The sequence below is a fragment of the Dermochelys coriacea genome, chromosome 14 (assembly GCF_009764565.3).
Source record: "Dermochelys coriacea isolate rDerCor1 chromosome 14, rDerCor1.pri.v4, whole genome shotgun sequence".
NCBI lineage: Eukaryota > Metazoa > Chordata > Testudines > Dermochelyidae > Dermochelys > Dermochelys coriacea.
Genome location: NC_050081.1, coordinates 18,068,838 through 18,087,622, shown reverse-complemented (window position 1 = coordinate 18,087,622; position 18,785 = coordinate 18,068,838). Strand labels below are relative to the sequence as shown.

General features: G+C 41.0%; 1 protein-coding gene across 33 annotated transcripts in view; it reads left to right on the top strand.

Annotated features, from left to right (window-relative positions):
• The window catches only part of TNRC6C (trinucleotide repeat containing adaptor 6C), a 182,242-nt gene that overhangs the window by 113,669 nt on the left and 49,788 nt on the right, over window positions 1–18,785 (top strand). For all 33 annotated transcript variants that reach the window (XM_043497386.1, XM_043497402.1, XM_043497373.1 and 30 more), the window contains one exon: window positions 5,087–7,684. In XM_043497386.1, coding sequence (XP_043353321.1) covers window positions 5,087–7,684 — 2,598 coding nt within the window. The remainder of the gene's footprint in view (window positions 1–5,086; window positions 7,685–18,785) is intronic.

The following is an 18,785-nucleotide window of genomic DNA, read 5'->3' as shown; positions in this document are numbered from 1 at the left end:
GCATCCACCCATCCCCACCCCCACTCCCAGCGCCTCCCAGCCACCGGCAGCTCCGCCAATCAGCGCTTCCCCATAGCTCTCGATCAGCTGTTTCGTGATGTGCAGGAGGCTCGGGAGGGGGAGGAGTGAGGGCAAGGCCTGCACGGGGGCGGAAGAGGTGGAGTGGGGGCAGGGCCTGTGGCAGAGCCAGGGGGTGAGCAATGAGCACCCCCTGGCATACTGGAAAGTTGGCGCCTGTAGCTCCAGCCCCGGAGTCGGTGCCTATACAAGGAGCCACATAGTAACTTCTGAAGAGCCACATGTGGCTCCGAAGCCACAGTTTGGCCACCCCTGCTTCAGACTCTAGAGTTCCTGTATGTCTTCATTCCAATACTTCTACTAACAAGGACAGGTATCCATTCCGATTTTGGTAGTCCCAACCTGGAATTCACCAGATCTGATTCTCAGTCCAGTTAGAAGAAATACAGACCAACTACCAGCTCTTGTCTTTTTTGTTGTAAGACTATGTTTACGTTGTAAACTCGGATCTGAAATTTCTCTGCAAGTCTGTATGGAAAGTGGCTTCTTGTTAAGCTTTTGTTTGGATTGTGCAAAGGAAGCTCAACAAATCTCTTAGCAAAGTCAAACTTTCTACAAGAAAGAGCTGTGCCTTGAAGTGGAGTAGGAAAGTAGCAAGATCATCTGGCACCTATATCAGTGTTCCATCCTTCAGTTACAGACAGCCTCAGTCTTTGACCATTGTAAGGTAAAGAAATTATTGAAAGGACTAATAAAAGTCTTTGTGAGAATGTGTTGTTGTTTTTAATTCCCTGCCACTGAAGATTTCATTTTTAATGACTATAACATAATTGAAAAGTCAGTGAAAACCAAACCATGATGGCTAAACTTCCTGATGATGATATTTTCTGGAGGATAACATTGTACCCCAAATCCCTGTTTAAGGTGGCTTACATTTGAACAAAGCTGTCAGCCCCTCCTGAACGTTCCCTAGCAAATATTTCCAAGACAAACTAGGATTCATAATCCAGATATTACGAGCGCTTAGCAGTTACCAGTATCTGAATAATATCAAACAGGCTTTTACATAAAGAACCCAAGATTGTGCCGTTTGAAGATGCTCTTTTTTTTTTCCCTCCCCTCCCCTGTGCTCAGATTAGAAAATCTGGTAAAACGGTATATAAACCTACTATTGTCATGTGGGTCTCACGGTGCCTGAGAGTTTTGGGACACATTTAACCAGGTGCCAGGCAATCTCCAGAGCTTTTTTTAGAAATATCTCCATCACGAAGAATCATAAAATCATAGAAATGTATGTGTGGAAGGAACCTGAAGAAGTTATCTAGTCCATTTTCCCACTCTACCACCCGTTCCCCCCACGCACAAACACACTCACCTCTCCATGCTGAGGCAGGACCAAGTATACCTACACCATTCCTGACAGGTGTTTGTCTAATCTGTTCTTAAAAACCTCCTGTGATGGGGATTACACAACCTCCCTTGGTAACCTATTCCAGTACTTAACTATCCTTTAGGTTAGACATTAGGAAAAACTTTCTAACTATATCTTCCTTACTGCAGATTAAGCAACCACTACCTGTCTTACCTTCAGTGGACACGGGAAAACAATTAGTAACTGTCCTCTATAACAGCCTTTAACATATTTGAAGACTATTAGGTTCGCCCTCAGTCTTTTCTCAAGACTGAACATGTTGAGTTTTTTTAACTTTTCCTCATAGGTCATGTTTTATAACATTTTTATCATTTTTGTTACTTTCCTCTGGAGTCTTTCCAGTTTGCCCACATCTCTCTTAAAGCATAGCACCCAAAACTGGACACAGTATTCCAGATAAGGCTTTATTAGCAAGTAGAGAAGAACAGTTGCCTTGTGTGTCTTTCGTATGACACTCCTGTTAATACAGCCCAGAATTATATTGGCCTTTTTCACAACTGCATTACATTATTCGCTCATATTTGTGCTTGGCAGAATTAGATTTTTATTTTTATAATTTCAACAGATAATACCAGCGTTTATTTTAAGCTTTTTTTTTTTTAGATTTTTATCAATTTAAATTTTCAGTTGCACCAAATTATAGGTTTTAAGCCTTTTTTGTTTGAATTCCGATCTATTTAAATTATCAGTTGGTCAAACGGGAGGTGTCAGACAATTTAATGACTGTAGACATTAAGGTTCAAAAAATTTTAAGCTTTATAACTGTTAAAACACAAATTGTCAACATCACATGTCAAAATATAAAAAAATACCTTAAATCAAACTCTAATAAATTCTACACCAGCATTTTTCTTTGTTTTTGTGACAGGTGATGGAAAGAGTTATGTAGTACCATTAAATTGACTGAGCATGAGCATAGAAGTGAATCAGTGGCAATGGTTTATTAAAAAAGGAAATGATCATTGCAGTTGTGGTTTAACTACTGTGTAAATCTATCTTGGTCTATGTATGCTTGATAAGGTGTAAGCATATATTAAAAGGTTGCTAGGCAGAATGGTGTTTACTGATGGAGCATTTGGCATTTTCCATTGACTCTGTAATCACTCTACATCAGAGGTCTCCAACCTTTTTACGCCCAAGATCACTTTTTGAATTTAAGGGAAACCCAGGATCTACCCCACCCCTTCCCCAAAGCCCTGCCCCACTCACTCCATTCCCCCCCCATATCGCTCACGCTCCCCAATTCTCACTAGCTTTCACGGGCTGGGGTAGAGGGTTGGGGTCAGACTCTGGGCTGGGGCTGAGGGGTTCGCAGTGTGGGAGGGGGGCTCTGGGCTGACCCTGGGTCAGGGTGTTGGGGTGCAGGAGGGGGTCGGGGCACAAGCTCTGGGAGGGAGTTTGGGTGCAGGAAGAGGCTCCGGGCTGGAGCAGTGTGTTGGGGTGCAGGAGAGGATACGGGGTGCTAACTCTGGGAGGGGGTTCAGGGCTGGGGTGTAGCCTCCAGCTGGACAGCACTTATCTCCAGTGCCTCCTGGTCCGTGGTGTAGCATGGCTGCTGCTAAGGCAGGCTCACTTCCTACCTCGGCCCCGCGCCACTCTCGGATGGGGCCAATGCAGCCCCTGGGGAGGGGGCATGTGGCTCTGTGTACTGCCCCTCTCTGCAGGCACCACCCCCACAGCTCCCATTGGCCACAGATCCTCATTCTTGGCCAATGGGAGCTGTGGGGGCGGTGCCAGCATAACTCAAGCATAATTGCTGTTAGTAGTCTACCTTTGAAGCATTATCCTTGGTTTTAATTTGGCTTACGTAGGGTACACACCTATACAGAGATGGCTAAACACACATCCCTGGTTGGTTTTGTTTGAGGTAGATGGTTGTTTTTTGTAGACAATATAATTGTCTATCTTGTAAAGAGTTTAGTCTGCTTTAGAAGTAAAGTAGGTTGGAAAGGCAAAGAATAGTTGAGACTTCCAGCATTCAATATTTGCATGCATACACACTGGTTTTTTTTCTCTATCCAAACTACAATTTAGACAGACTATCCTACAAGTTGCGTCTATTCATAGCTCTCTGATTACACTAGCTATACAGGATAAAATTCCTATCATGAGAAAATATAAGGGAATAATTGCACTCATGTCTTTTTTGTACAATACAGTCAAGATAGATAACAATATCTAAGTCTTTAAAACTTGAAATAAGCTTAACATGACCACTTGTGGCTTCTCTCAGGTTATTTAACTAAGTGCACTCTAGTAAAGAGCCAGGTCATCAGAAGGATTTGGTTATATTTTTGTGTTTGCTTATATGTTGGAGGAACATGGGGGGAAGGGAGCAAGAGGACGAGGAGCTGAGAAGGCTGGTGCTGCATTTTAAGGATAAGTACAAAGATAATGTTTATTTTCTTTGGTTTTTGAGACAAATTGGACTGTAATTACAAGTTTAAAAATGATATTCAAATACCACCTAAATCATTTAAGAGCTAAATTGCTTATTCTTTTCTTGCCATTTAATACATATTATTGAGTGACATAACCAGTCTGTTCTTTAGAACTACCTATCTTGCTTTACAAAAAACATTACTTATAGCCATGCTCAGATACTATTATTATAGTTGCATTAAAATATCATAGTTCTGTATTCTTTGCGTATGGTTCTTAGAGAGAGAGTTTAGCAACGAAAGAAAACTAAATGAGCAGTGAATGTAGTGTTTTGGTACCATTCATATTTATCAGTAATAGCTCTTTGAATATTTTACATGAGGAAATATTTTAATTTTTAAAATGATTTTTGTTGAACTGTCTTTTTTCATATTTCACCAAAAGAAGGGGGGGGGAACTGAGTCAAAATAACTAAAATGTTAACAGAATATCAACACTTGACGTAGTATTCATCTCTTTCCAGTTATTTTCAGAGTACAGATACAGTTTTCTTAAATGTGGGAGTTTTTTTGGATTGCTTATTTCTGGTGCAAAGATATTGTGACTTAGAGACCAAAAATTTAAATTTGCAAGGTTTTATTTTTGGAAGCTCAAAGGAGACATTTAAAATTAAACCAGGTAAATCACTAGAAAACCTATTCTTGTAGGGACCAGCCTGCATTGGCAAGCGGATAGATTAGAAGTCCTAATAGGTGGTTTTTGTTTTTGTTTTTTTTTGTTCCCCCCCACCCCCCCAGATCTACTTTTTGGATTCTGTACAAGTATACTGTGCATCAGTGTAACCTGTTTGTCTTTAATCTATTTGTTTTTCACTGGTTTATCAGTTTCTACTAGTATGACAAAAGACGCAAAATATTTATAACTTCTGAGCAGTTCTTAAACAAAACTTTTCAGTGTAAAATGTTTGTAAAATTTATATAAAATGTTGAATATGAACTTGATGTGGAAGATAAATTTATGATCAAACTCCTTTTATAGAAAAAACGTTTTTAAACAAAGATATAAGGTTCTTATTGTGGTGCATAAAATTCTTATATATGTCTTTTAAAAATAGTGTATTCTTGGTTTCAGTGTAATTTGGAATTTATGTAGAGTATGGTATCATAACTGAGAAAGTAAAATGTATTTAATGACATTTATTTTAACAGAATTTGAATGGCAGACTAATTCTGAGTCTTGTTTAATCCTTTTCAGATCTTAGTCACAGTGGTTTGGGAGACCATTATGAAAATTCCCACTGGGGACAGCAGCCCACTTTCAGAAGTGAAGCCAACTGCAGCTGGGATAAAGTGATAATAGATAGGACTGACAAGGAAGCGTGGCCTTCCATTACAGGAACTGAGACTGAATCTGCTTCAGAATGTACTACAGAAACTGACTCTGCCTCTAACTGTGGCTCAGAGAACAGTAGCATGGCTACAGGGAGTGCCCAAGGCAACTTCACTGGACATACAAAGAAAACTAATGGCAATAATGGCACCAATGGAGCACTCATCCAAAGCACTTCTAACCAGAGTGCCCTTGGAGCTGGTGGAGCAAATGGTAATGGAAACTCAGCCAGAGTGTGGGGTGTGGCCACGGGCTCCAACTCTGGCCTAGCTCACTGCTCTGCCAGTGGTGGGGATGGAAAGATGGACAACATGATTGCAGATGGTAGAAGTCAAAACTGCTGGGGTGCTTCCAACTCAAATGCTGGCATTAATCTTAACCTTAACCCTAATGCCAATCCAGCTGCCTGGCCTGTACTCGGACATGAAGGAACTGTGGGAGCAGGCAACCCTTCCAGTATTTGTAGTCCAGTCAGTGCCATAGGTCAGAATATCGGCAACCAGAATGGTAACCCAACAAGCACCTTAGGTGCTTGGGGAAACTTGCTGCCGCAAGAGAGCACAGAACCACAAACGTCCACTTCTCAGAATGTGTCTTTCAGCGTACAACCTCAGAACCTTAACACTGATGGACCAAATAACACTAACCCCATGAACTCTTCACCAAACCCTATCAATGCAATGCAGACTAATGGACTGCCAAACTGGGGGATGGCTGTTGGTATGGGGGCCATCATCTCGCCCCACCTGCAAGGCCTTCCTGGTGCTAACGGAACATCAGTTTCTCAAGTCAGTGGGGGCAATGGTGAAGGAATGGGTAGTTCGGTATGGGGAATATCTCCAGGTAATCCTGCCACAGGAATCAGCAATTCTGGGTTCAGTCAGGGGAATGGAGACACTGTGAACTCAGCATTAAGTGCTAAACAGAATGGATCCAGCAGTGCTGTGCACAAGGAAGGAAATGGAGCAAGTGCATGGGATTCAGGACCTCCTGCTGGTCCTGGGGTACTAGCATGGGGCAGGGGCAGTGGCAACAGTACTGTTGGTAGCATGCATTCTGGAGCTTGGGGCCACCCCAACCGTAACACCAGTAATGGTGTTAATGGTGAATGGGGCAAGCCCCCAAATCAGCATTCCAATAGTGACATCAGTGGTAAAGGATCAGCAGGGTGGGATAGCCCTAGTGTTACCAGCCAGAATCCTGCCATGCAGCAGGGCAATGAACAAATAAACTCTTGGGCCAAAGCTGCAGCATCTGTCACCACAGTTAGTGAAGAAAGTAATGACAGTGGTGGAGGTCAAAATGAGGGCAACACTGGGAGAGAAGGAGCAGGAGACGCCAGAAGGAGAGACAAAGGGGTGATAGACCAAGGACAAGTCCAGTTGCCAAGGAATGACCTTGACCCAAGAGTTCTGTCCAATACTGGTTGGGGACAGACTCCTGTAAAGCAAAACACTGCCTGGGAATTTGAAGAATCCCCAAGGTCTGAACGAAAGAATGACAATGGAACAGAGGCCTGGGGTTGTACAGCTTCTCAGTCTTCAAACTCAGGGGGGAAGAATGATGGGTCCATCATGAACAGTACAAATACCTCTTCAGTATCTGGGTGGGCCAACTCTCCACCCTCAGCTGTTCCAACAAATACAGGTTGGGGAGACAACAACAACAAAGCGCCAAACGGCCCAGGGGGATGGGGAGAATCAGCTAGCTCTACTGCTGTCAATGCTGCTGCTGCTACTGCTGCCAAAAGTGGCCACGCTTGGAGTGGGACCGCAAATCAGGAGGACAAATCCCCTACATGGGGTGAACCTCAGAAACCCAAATCTCAAAACTGGGGAGATGGACAGAAATCAAATCCAGGCTGGACTTCAGGAAGTGGAGATTGGACTGAACCATCATCTGTCCCTGGACACTTGGCTGAGGGGAAGAAGAATGGATCTGGATGGGATGCTGACAATAGATCAGGGTCAGGTTGGAATGATACTACAAGGTCTGGGACCAGTGGATGGGGAAATGGCACAAACACCAAGGCTAATACAGGTACAAGTTGGGGAGAATCTCTAAAATCTAGCCCTCAACAGAATTGGGCTAGTAAACCCCAGGACAACAGTGTGAGTACCTGGGGAGGAGCAGCTTCTGTTAAACAGACTGGGTCAGGATGGGTTGGTGGGCCAGTGCCACCCAAACAAAAAGATAGCAGTGAGGCGACTGGCTGGGAAGAGCCTTCTCCACCATCCATTCGCCGTAAAATGGAAATTGATGATGGTACCTCAGCTTGGGGTGATCCAAACTACAACAACAACAAGACTGTAAACATGTGGGATAGAAACAACCCTGTAATTCAGAGCAGTACCACAACCAACACCACCACCACTACCACCATTATCAACACAAATATGGCTGAACCTCAGCCTTCACACCAGTCAAGTGCCCAGCCGAACCGGTCCCCACTGCTTGGTCCAGGTATGGAACAAGTTTCATTTTCTTTTTAAGACAGAAGTAGGATACAGTGGAAATAAATATTTTATTACACTTACACACACACACACCCCTGTCTTTTTTAAGACATACATACATATTCTAATAACAAGGAATGATTTCAAATGTTTTTAATTAATGTGAATAATAGAATAAAATGAGATCTGTTGGGCATTTAGTGTTTAAGAATTTGTTCAATTTTTCAGATAAGTTTAAAAAAACGTTTAGGATAATACAATTGTGTGGATTGTCTTTACTAAAATAAAATAAAAAATATTACATTCTCACCTTCAGAGCCCCCAGTTGATGTGCTTTTCCAGTTGGAAAACTTCTGATCTGAGGGAAATAATGGGGAGTCTGGTGTCACCTTAAAAATTAACAGATGTATTTGGGCATAAGCTTTCATGGGTAAAAAACCCAGAAGAAGTGGGTTTTTTACCCACAAAAGCTTATGCCCAAATAAGTCTGTTAGTCTTTAAGGTGCCACTGGATTCCTTGTTGTTTTTGTGGATACAGACTAACACAGCTACCCTTCTGATACCTGATCTAAGGGATGCTCTGTAAAATTCATGAATAGGTCAGCAGGATCCAGGAATGAAAAGAAACTGATGTGGGGAAAGGGGATCCTTCAAGAAATCATTATGGCAGGATCTGCTGTCATAGCTGCACTCAGCATTGCATCAGGTTCAGCAGGCCAGTTGCGGCCTTTTGAGCTAAGAAGGCAAGGGGGAATGGAATGTCTTTAAAGAGTCTGCACTCACTTGTCTAAACTGGTTTTCTGCTGCACAGGAAGAGCATCTGGAAAGTGAGGTGGAGGATTCAGCTGGCACAAACCATAAAAATGTAGCTATGGTCTCACTCAGATTTTTTTTTGAGTCCTGAAAGCCTCATTCAGAAATTAACTCCAGCCCAGCAATACTTATGCTAGCCACTATTTCATCCTCTGTGGGTTGAGATAGGTATTGTCATTTAAAGACACAGAGAAAGGGATTGAAACTATAGCTAGAGAGCCTATTAAAGTTTTAGATATTTTATTATTATATGTACAGTGTTGTAATGTTTGTAGTGTCCTTAATAATTTTTTAATAATTGCTAGATTTATAGAACATTAGTGGCTTAAGTATTATAAACAAAAATTATGTTGTGTACGTTGACTAGCAGTAGTGATTACCCTTTGATGTCAGGCATATTTGGCATAGTGTAGTAATTAGCAATAAATTGTGTTTTTTGTTAACTGTTTTGTACCTGGAATCAGATTTTCTTTTAGAATAAGCATAAAGATAGAGGAAAAAGTGAGCCTTTTGCATCATGAACTCTAGACCATAGGCAGGAATCCAGCAAGTATTGAGTTTAATTGCTCCATAGCTGGACAAACGAGTTTGTAGTCTTGCACTCATTGTACTTGTGAACAGGTATAGTCTACCTTTTTATTAATTAAGGCAGTGTATTTGCAGATTTATCAAATCACATGTCCCACATGTCTTAGGGTACAGGATTTCTCTTCAATGCCTGGCTCTTAAAATCACACTTGGACTGCTCTCAATTGGGAAGTTGCCTTTTTATTGGTCTGCTGCTGAATTCAGAAATTTAATTAGGGAGGCTAGTATTCTCAGTTTTCTACTTTTTTTAAAAAAAGGAAACCAAGATGTAACAACATCTGATAACCTAGATTATTCAGCTGTCCCTGTGCCTACACAAGCGCTAGTCTGCCCTGCTGTGTCACTATTTCAGGAGAAAGACTGGAGTCTTCTCGGTGTCTTATTTTGTATCAAGGCAGTTCCCCGCTTCTTTGTCTCCCTAAGAAGAAAAGAACCTTGTTTACTCTCCATGGTTCCATCCAGTAACGCTCCTAAATAACGCTCCAAACTTAATTCAGTTTTCCTTAAATGAAACAATATTTTATTGATAGTGCAAAGAAAGGGAGATGGAACATAAACTTACCTTAAGAGCATTCGCCTCTGTGCAAATACTACAGAAAGCTTTCTAGGTCTGGCTGAAGCTTAGTTGCAGATTTTTTGAAATGCTATCTATATTTATAGCATGGCAGAAAATGACTCCCACAACTTACAGCTCGGTTAGCTTGATGTCTTGGTTAGATACCCTTAGTATCTGACAGTAGGAAAGCCCGCACTTTTTTTGCTGCTTTTGAAATCCAAGCATCAAAAATCTCATTTATAAGTCTTCCTGGGCCTGACATGTAAGTAATCTTTTTCCTAGCGTCCTAGCTACCATTTTGTTTCTTGAACAATGCTTTAGTTAACGTATCTGAAACTAGCTTGGATTAGGTTCTGATAGCCAATTTGAAAAGCTGTGCATACAGAGTACGATTTACTCAGATATGAAATTTAGATATCCAACAGAATTAAAACTGGCCAGTAGTCCTTACTTATCTCCCAGTGTTTATGATAAAGGAAGAATACTTTTCTACAAGTTAAGGAAGTTCGGAGGAAATTTCTTGACTAGCAGAATGAATGTAAGAAAAGCTGCTCAAAAATGTCAGGTTAGCCATTGATTACACTCTTAGCTTGTTGGTCTCTGTTAATTTTTTCAAACTTTCAGTGGGTGGGAAGCCACCATATTGTAATTCCTTTTCATAATTGTCACCATCCTTACTAATCTCATCTTTACAATCACAGCAGGAACAAAGATGAGGCAAGAGGAATTATAGAGGGAAAATCTAATAAATAACTTAGATATCTATGTACTAATGCAAGAACTATGGGCAATAAACAGGAAGAACTAGAAATACTAGTGAATAATCGCAATTTTGATATAATTGGCATCACAGAAACTTGGTGGGATAATTCACATGACTGGGATATTGATACAGAATAAGCTTGCACTGAGTTTGAGATAGTGGGAGGCAGACCTGTTGAAAGTCTCTGAGTAAGGATAAAAGGAGTAAAAAACCAGGGGTGATGTCATGGTACATGTCTGCTACAGATCACCTAACCAGGAAGAAGAGGTCGATGAGGCTTTTTTAAATAACTAATAAAATCATCCAAAACATGGAACTTGGTGGTGATGGGCGATTTAACTACCCAGACATCTGTTGGGGAAATAATACAGCAGGTCACAGATTATCCAATAAATTCTTGGAATGCATTGGATACAACTTTTATTACAGAAGGTGGAGAAAGCGACTAGGGGAGAGGCTATTTTAGGTACGATTCAAACAAATAGGGAGGAATTAGTTGAGAATTAGAAGGTGAAAGTGATCATGAAATGATAGAATTCATGATTTTAAGGAATGGTATGCAGGAAAACAGCAGAATACAGATCGTGGACTTCAAGAAGGTAGACTTCAGCAAACTCAGAGAATTGGTAGGTAAGGTTCCATGGGAAGTAAGTTTAAGGGGAAAAAGACTTCAGAAGAGTTGATAGTTTGTTTTTTTTTTTTAAAAATAAACTTTATTAAGAGCACAAAAGCAAACTGTCCCCGTGTGTGTGTGTGTGTGTGTGTATATGTGTGTGTGTGTGTGTGTGTGTGTGTGTGTGTGTGTGTGTGTATGTATATATATATATGTATGTATGTATGTATATATAGACAAAACCAAGATTAAACTAGCTAGGGATATAAAGGGTAACAAGGAAACATTTTACAAATGTATTCGAAATGAGAGGAAGACCAAGGACAGAGTAGGCGCATTACTCAATGAAGAAGAAAACACACTAACAGAAAATGGGCCAATGGCCACAGTGCTAAATGCCTTTTTTGTTTTTCACCAAAAAAGTTAGCAGTGATTGGACAACTGAGGACAGGACAAGAAGTAGTTGTCTTAAATTGCTGCAAGGGACGTTTAGGTTAGACATCAGGCTAAAATAGGAAAAGAACAAGTGAAATATTACTTAGACAAGTAAGATATCTTCAGATCAGCAGGGCCTGATGAAATAAATCCTAGAATACTGAAGGAACTGGCTGAATAGATCTCTGAACCATTAGCAGTTATCTTTGAGAACTTGTGGAGGACAGGAGAGATACCCAAGGACTGAAAAAGGGCAAATATAGTACCTATCTATAAAAAGGTGAATAAGGACAACCCAGGGAATTATAGACTAGTCAGCTTAACTTTGGTACCCTGAAAGATAGTGGAACAAATAATCAACCCATCATTTTGTAAGCACCTAGAAGAAAATAAGGTGATAAGTAATAGTCAACGTGGATTGATTAAGAACAAATAATGTCAAAACAAACTAATGCCCTAATAGCCTTCTTTGACTGGGTAACAAGCCTTGTAGATTGGGGGGGAGCCGTAGATGTGATGCATCTTGACTTTGGTAAGGCTTTTGATGCTCTCACATGACCTTCTCACAAACAAACTAGGGAAATATTACCTAGACGAACCTACTATAAAATGGGTGCGCAAGTCTTTGGGAAACTACTAAGAGTAGTTATCAATGGTTCATAATTAAGCTGGAAAGGCATATCAAGTGGGGTCCTGTATGGATCTGTTCTGTATCTGGTTCTGTTCAATATCTTCATATATGATTTGGATAAAGGTATAGAGAGTACCCTTACAAAGTTTCTGGACGATACCACACTGGGAGAGGTTGCAAGCATTTTGGAGGACAGGATTAGAATTCAAAATGAACTTGAAAAATTGGAGAAATGATCTGAAATGAATAGGATGAAATTCAATATGGACGAATGCAAAGTTCTTCATTAGGGAAGGAATAATCAATTGCACAAATACAAAATTGGAAATGACTGCCTAGGAAGGAGTACTGCAGAAAAGGTTCTGGAGATTATAGTGGATCACAAACTAAATATGAGTCAATATTGTTGCGCAAAAAAATCAATCATTATTCTGGGATGTATTAGCAGGAGTGTTGTAAGCAAGACATGAGAAGTAATTCTTCCACTCAACACTGATAAGGCCTTGACTGGAGTACTGTTTCCAGTTCTGGGCGCCACATTTTGGGAAAGATGTGGACAAACTGGAGAAAGTTCAGAGAGCAACAAAAATGATCAAAAGTCTAGAAAACATCATCTCTGAGGGAAGATTGAAAAAAATTGGTTTTGTTTTGTCTGGAAAAGAGAAAGCTGAGGTGGAACATAAGTGTGCAAGTGTATGTAAATGGTTGTTCTAAAGAGGAGGGTGATAAATTGTTCTCCTTAACCAGAGGACATAACAAGAAGTAGTGTACTTAAATTGCTGCAAGGGAGATTTAGGTTAGACATTGGGAAAAACTTCCTAACCGTAAGGGTAGTTAAGCATTGGAACAAATTGCCTAGTGAGGTTGTGGAATCTCCATCGTTGGAGGTTTTAAAGAACAGGTTAGACAAACACCTGCTAGGGGTGGTCAGAAGATAATACTTAGTCCTGTCTCAGTGCAGGGGACTGTACAAGGTAGTCTTTTGAGGTCCCTTCCAGTCCTACATTTCTAAGATTCTGCGTTTTCTTTTCCCTGTTGCTCTTTGTTTCCCTATGTTTCTGTCTTTCAGCCTTTGATGGCCATTGTTAGACAATTACTATACTGTACATCTATTTCTGTTCTTCTGGCTATACTTCCTGCCAAAAGACATATATTTCAGTTGTGTCTGTTCTTCAAACCTGGACTGCTGCTGTTTCTACTAATTCTATTCATTGACTTGTACTGGGAGGATATCCTCTTCTGCATTGGGATAACAAGCATCCTTGCACTTATATGTCACTCCCACAAAAGCACATTGGTTAAAAACTTTTATCTTCAGGGTGACTAGGAAAGCATCTGTAAACTTCTGTTGTAGTCCAAACTCAAGTTTTTAGGTTATTGAGTCATTTCAGGAGGAAAGAAATGTACAGTTTTCCTGTATAGGGACAGGGTGTTGTGGTGAGCAAATAGCAATGAAAAATATAGGTCATCTTTTAAATACAAGTTACCAGAAACCTGAAAGATCATGCACTGGAAATGATGTTCCATGTGATGATTCCAGACATCACAAAACTAATCAGTCCTACCAGTGTTATCTGAAATTCTTCCTTACAGTTTTTTGTCTTGACCTTGAAAGCTATCCAAGCTAATGCTACTTATTTTTTCTTTGAGTTCCCCCCTATAAGGATGTTTTGTTCAAGTTCCAGACAGATTTGCCATTTTCTTTTCCTGGTACTGAGTTCTTGGTGCCTCTTACATTGGTCAAGACTAACACTGACATTCCAGATGCTGCTTCTATCCAGTTGTGGCTTTTTCTGCCTCTGCATCTCCTTCATTTTCCTCTACCTGGTGTTCTGGAGCAATACATATTTATTGTAATTTTGGTATAAAACTATTTCCATACACATTGGCCTTAAACTCTATGATGCTATGAACAGAAGAAACCATTAGATCATCTAGTCTGACTTCCTGTCTATCACAGGCCCTTAACTTTGTCCCAGTTATCTTTGTATAGAGCCCAATAACTTGTTTGGCTAAAGCATATCTTCCAGAATGGCATCCAGCTTTGATTTGAAGACATTAAGAGATAAAGGATCTACCGTTTCTTTTGGTAGGTTAATCACACTCACTGTTAAAAATTTGTGCCTTATTTCCATTTTGAATTTGTTTGGCTTAAGCTTCCAGTCACTAATTAAAGTATTTTTAAAAGTTGATATCTATTTTCATTAAATTGACCTAAACTCTAGAAAGAAAAATATTTTTCAGGGGCTAAATGAATGACTAATCTAATGGATTTGCAAAACATTTTAATCATAGTAGCTTGCACATGAAATTGTCACTTCAGATTTTTTTAATCTTTTTGGCAGTGTTAAAGTAATTTTCTTTACACTAATTCTGATTTTAGTAGATCATATCCATAATTGTGAAACTATACATTTTAAATTATGTGCTATTCACCCTATTCAAATAATTTGATACCTTGCATGGGAAAACTTACTATTTTTAAAAAGAAAAGGAGTACTTGTGGCACCTTAGAAACTAACAAATTAGTCTTTCAGATTTTGAATATTACCTTTCAATAAAAGGTGTTACTATACACTGTTTCCTCTTCAGATGGATAAGCACTATTACAGATTTTTTTGTTTTCTAAATTTATCTGCTTATACCATATGACTTCTAATGATCATTTTTTAAAAAATCCAACCTAGAAACCATAGAATTAGGTTCAAATGATATTGAAAAATGTGCATGAATGTTCATTAAAAATGCTGAGATAGTGAAATAAAACAAAATTCAAAATATTTATATATCGGTATATGTTGTAAAAGGAAGAGAATTGTCGATTTAAAAATTAATTCTGAAATCATTGTTGCAACAATGTTATGAATAAACATCTGTCTGTGTGTATTACAGACAGAACTGTTAAAAGGTTGCAAAGTCAAGCACTCAAAAGTTAGGAATTGCCATAATTATGGTGGTTGCCTGTCCAGCCATAATTGGGCCGCCTTGTGTGCATGCATTGTGATGCAGTCTTTAATTACGTGATCATATACACAGGAGGGAGTTGCTCTGGGGATGAATCAGGTTTGTGTAGTAAAGAAGCCTGTTGTCTGTCAAATCCCTGTTTTGTTGCAGAAATTGGAAATTATGTAGTGAATGAAGTTGGAGATTGCAGGAAGAGAAAAGGAAGTCTCATGGGTAAGACAGTTGAATGCTGCCCTGCAGGCCTGGATTCTATCCCTGTCTGTGCTTCATTATTCCTATGTGATCCTAAATAAGTCACTTAAACCTCATTTACTGGGTGCCAAACTTGAGACCCTGGGGTCTGATTTGCTCTAATGCTGAGCATTCACAACTACGACTGAAGTCAGTGGGAGCTGAGCTTAAATATATACGGTGATATAAAATGCTAAATACTCTGAAAAATAAGGTCCTTGATGCCTGAACTAGGGCACCAAAAATTAGGGGATGCTTTTGCCCTTAATATCTGTGGCTGTGCTCCCCACATATAAAATGGGGATAATACAGCTCCTTCACTTCAGGGGTTTTGTGAAGATGAATTAATGTTTGTGGAGAACTCGGATATGATCATGACGAGTGCCATAGAAAAGCCCATAAGAAAATCAATAATTCTGTCTTCAGATCAGGGTTTGAATAGGGTGACCAGAAGTCCCGTTTTTAAAGGGACAGTCCCATATGTTAAGGCCTCCTGCAGGTGTTCCAACTTTTTCTTAAAAACTAGCAAATTGTCCCGCATTTTCTGTTTCCCCCACCCCATCAGTACTGGTGGGTCCTGCTGCTGACCGGATCCCTGGTCGCCAGCCACCTGCCCGCCTGCAATTAGTGACGGGGGAGTCCAGTGGCTGATAGGAATGGGTGTGCAAGGCTGGTGGCGGGGCAAAGTTGCAGTGCGCAGGGTTGGCCACTCCCTCACTGGTATGTCAGCCCAGTCCCCCCTGCATGCTGGCTCTTGGCCAGCAGGGCCCTGCCCCCCATCCCATTTCCAGCCAGCAATAGCTGTGTGCTGCAGTGGCTGGTGAGTGCGGGCAGGTGCCAGGCGATGGCCGCTTACACGTCGCCTCTGCTAACCACCCATCGGCCCTTTATGTGCTCCCCCTCTCGCTGTCCTCTCCCTTCTTTGCTCCCCCTCCCCCCAGCCCTGCTGCTCCTCCACATCCCCCCAACAGGGCACATCCTATTCCCAGTACTGTGCAGAAAACCAGCCCTGGTTGGAGTGCTCAGCTCCCCAACAGCCTGGCCAGCAGGCTCCTCCTTTCCCCCACTGCCTCTGACCGGGCTGGAGCCCTGGGAAATCCCAAAACTCTCCGGCACGAGCCAGGCTCCATAGCAGCGCCCCCCCCCCCCCCCGAGGCAGGGGCTTAGCACCCTCTTCACCTGCTCCTCCGGCCCTGGGTCCTGCCCTCAGCGAGCGCAGGGCTGCTCTGTTCCATAGGCACCCTCCCTTGCTGAGCCACTTCTCTGGCTGATTTGCTGAAGCCCCTGCAGTCAGGTTCCCTGGGCCCTGCCTGCTGCACAATGCATCCTTAGGGCTTAACCCCTTCCTGCCTGCACTGTAGCTGGGGGACAGGAGGCGGCTGGGTTGTGTCAGTGGCCAGCAGCAGCCTGGATATGTTAGCTGCCTTTCGACACTGTGCAGGCAGGAAGGGACAAGCTATTTCCAGCCACAGGGGAGGGTGGTAGAAGAGATGAGCTCTGCAAAGACACAGGGCAGGTCATCCCTTTCCCCCCTTCTCCTTCCTTGCAGCTGGAAGCAGCTCCCATCCCTTCCCTTCTGCACAATGCAAAAAAGCTGCTGCTGGCCACGTTCTGGGGTTAGCCTTGGCAGAAATCTGGCGGGGGGGGGGGGGATGCATGTGACCCTGCGTGTCTCCCAACCATGTATTGCCTCAGGAAGATGCAGTGCCAGGTACCAGGAGAGTTGTGTCCGTCCTGGGGGCCCAGCCAGGCATGGAGGGCGGAGAGCGCCGGGCAGGGAGAGTCGAGTCGGTCACCTCCTCCTGTGAGAGAGGTGTACTGGAGTATGTGTGTGTGTCACCTCTCCCCATGTGAACCCTAAAACTTTAAAGATAAGGTAAATAAAAAGAATCGAACTAGGCAGTATTTCTTTTTAATGGGGGTTCAGTCAGCTTCATGTTAGTTTGAACATTTGTATTGCATATTTCTGATTGATTGCTGTTGAACTCATTTGAATATGAGTAATTTTACAAGGTGTCCCATATTCAGCATAGGGGAAATATGGTCACCCTAGGTTTATATATAAAACCACACAGGAAGTAGGTGTCCTTAAGAAGTTACATTTTTCCATGAAGTGACAAGAGAGTAATGCTATGAGCAGGTTTCAGAGTAGTAGCCATGTTAGTCTGTATTCGCAAAAAGAAAAGGAGTACTTGTGGCACCTTAGAGACTAACAAATTTATTTGAGCATAAGCTTTCATGAGCTGTAGCTTTACTTAAAAGTAAAAAGTTTACATAATTATTTTCAAATGGGGCCCATTTTATTAGGTTGCACCAGAGTCATTTGCCCATGTTTTCCTTCATGGAAAATCTAGGATAAAGAAGAAAAATCCCTTTTTTATTTTTTAAATCTTTTTTACTCTAACAACTTATTTCTTTTTTGCTACATGACTAATTTTGTGTTGAGATATAAAGCGTATGATGAAGATGAATGGACATTTTCAATCCTAGTTTCTCCTTGAAGTGTGTATCTTTCTAAGCAAATAAAGAAAAATATGGCAATTGAAGCATCAAAGCTACATTGAACAGAATGAAAACCAATAACCCAGAAGAGCATTTAACAAAAAAACAATTCTCAAAAAATAATTTAAAAAAAAATAACATCCTGATAGAGGAAACCATTAAGGATCATCTTTAAGTCTGTAATTTAAGATTAATATCTCAAACTCTACATAGATGGTTCAACCACAGTTGAACTTGGTGTATTTTCATTATATTGGACCAAGAATCTTCATGTAATTTTTTTCTCTCATAATATGGAGGGAGTGGTGAGGAGAGTTACTATAATTTTACAATAGGACACAGATGTTGCGTCTAGCACTAGAATATCATGAGATCAGACCGTAACCTCACATACGGAATGGTGACTGCAACCCTCTTGCTTGAGCATACTGTACTATGTCACCAATTTAGGAAGAGAGGATTCTGCCCCTGTATTTCTGAGTTGATCCTCTGCTGAAGCCCATTTATAAGGAGTGTAGGTTTTCACCCTCAGTGTGCAGTGTGTCTAATTGATATTTTACCATTGGTGGAGAAGAGTGGACGAGAGGGGAATCCTGTGCTTGGTCCATAGTTCCAGTAAGTGTTGAAGGGATAGCTGATTCATTTAAGAATATCATTATATTCACAAAATTTCAGCAGAGGCTAGAGATGTACTTTAGCAGGTATGACCCGTCAGTCCATTTAACAAGGCATTTGTAGTTCCTGTTTCAACAACAAACAAACAAAACAAAACAGACATGTTTTGAAATGGCATAATACACATCCTGTGCATTTTTAACATATTTTGAAGGCAAATTAAATATACATTTCTTGCCTCTTGACAATTTCTCTTAGACTTTTGGTTGTGTGGTCTCTCGTAGAGTACTAATCACTAAATAGTAAAATCAATTTTTTTTGCATTGCATCAAAATTTCAGTGTTGCAATTAGCAACATGTCTTGTACAAAGTAAATTCTTACAGATTGCTGTAGACC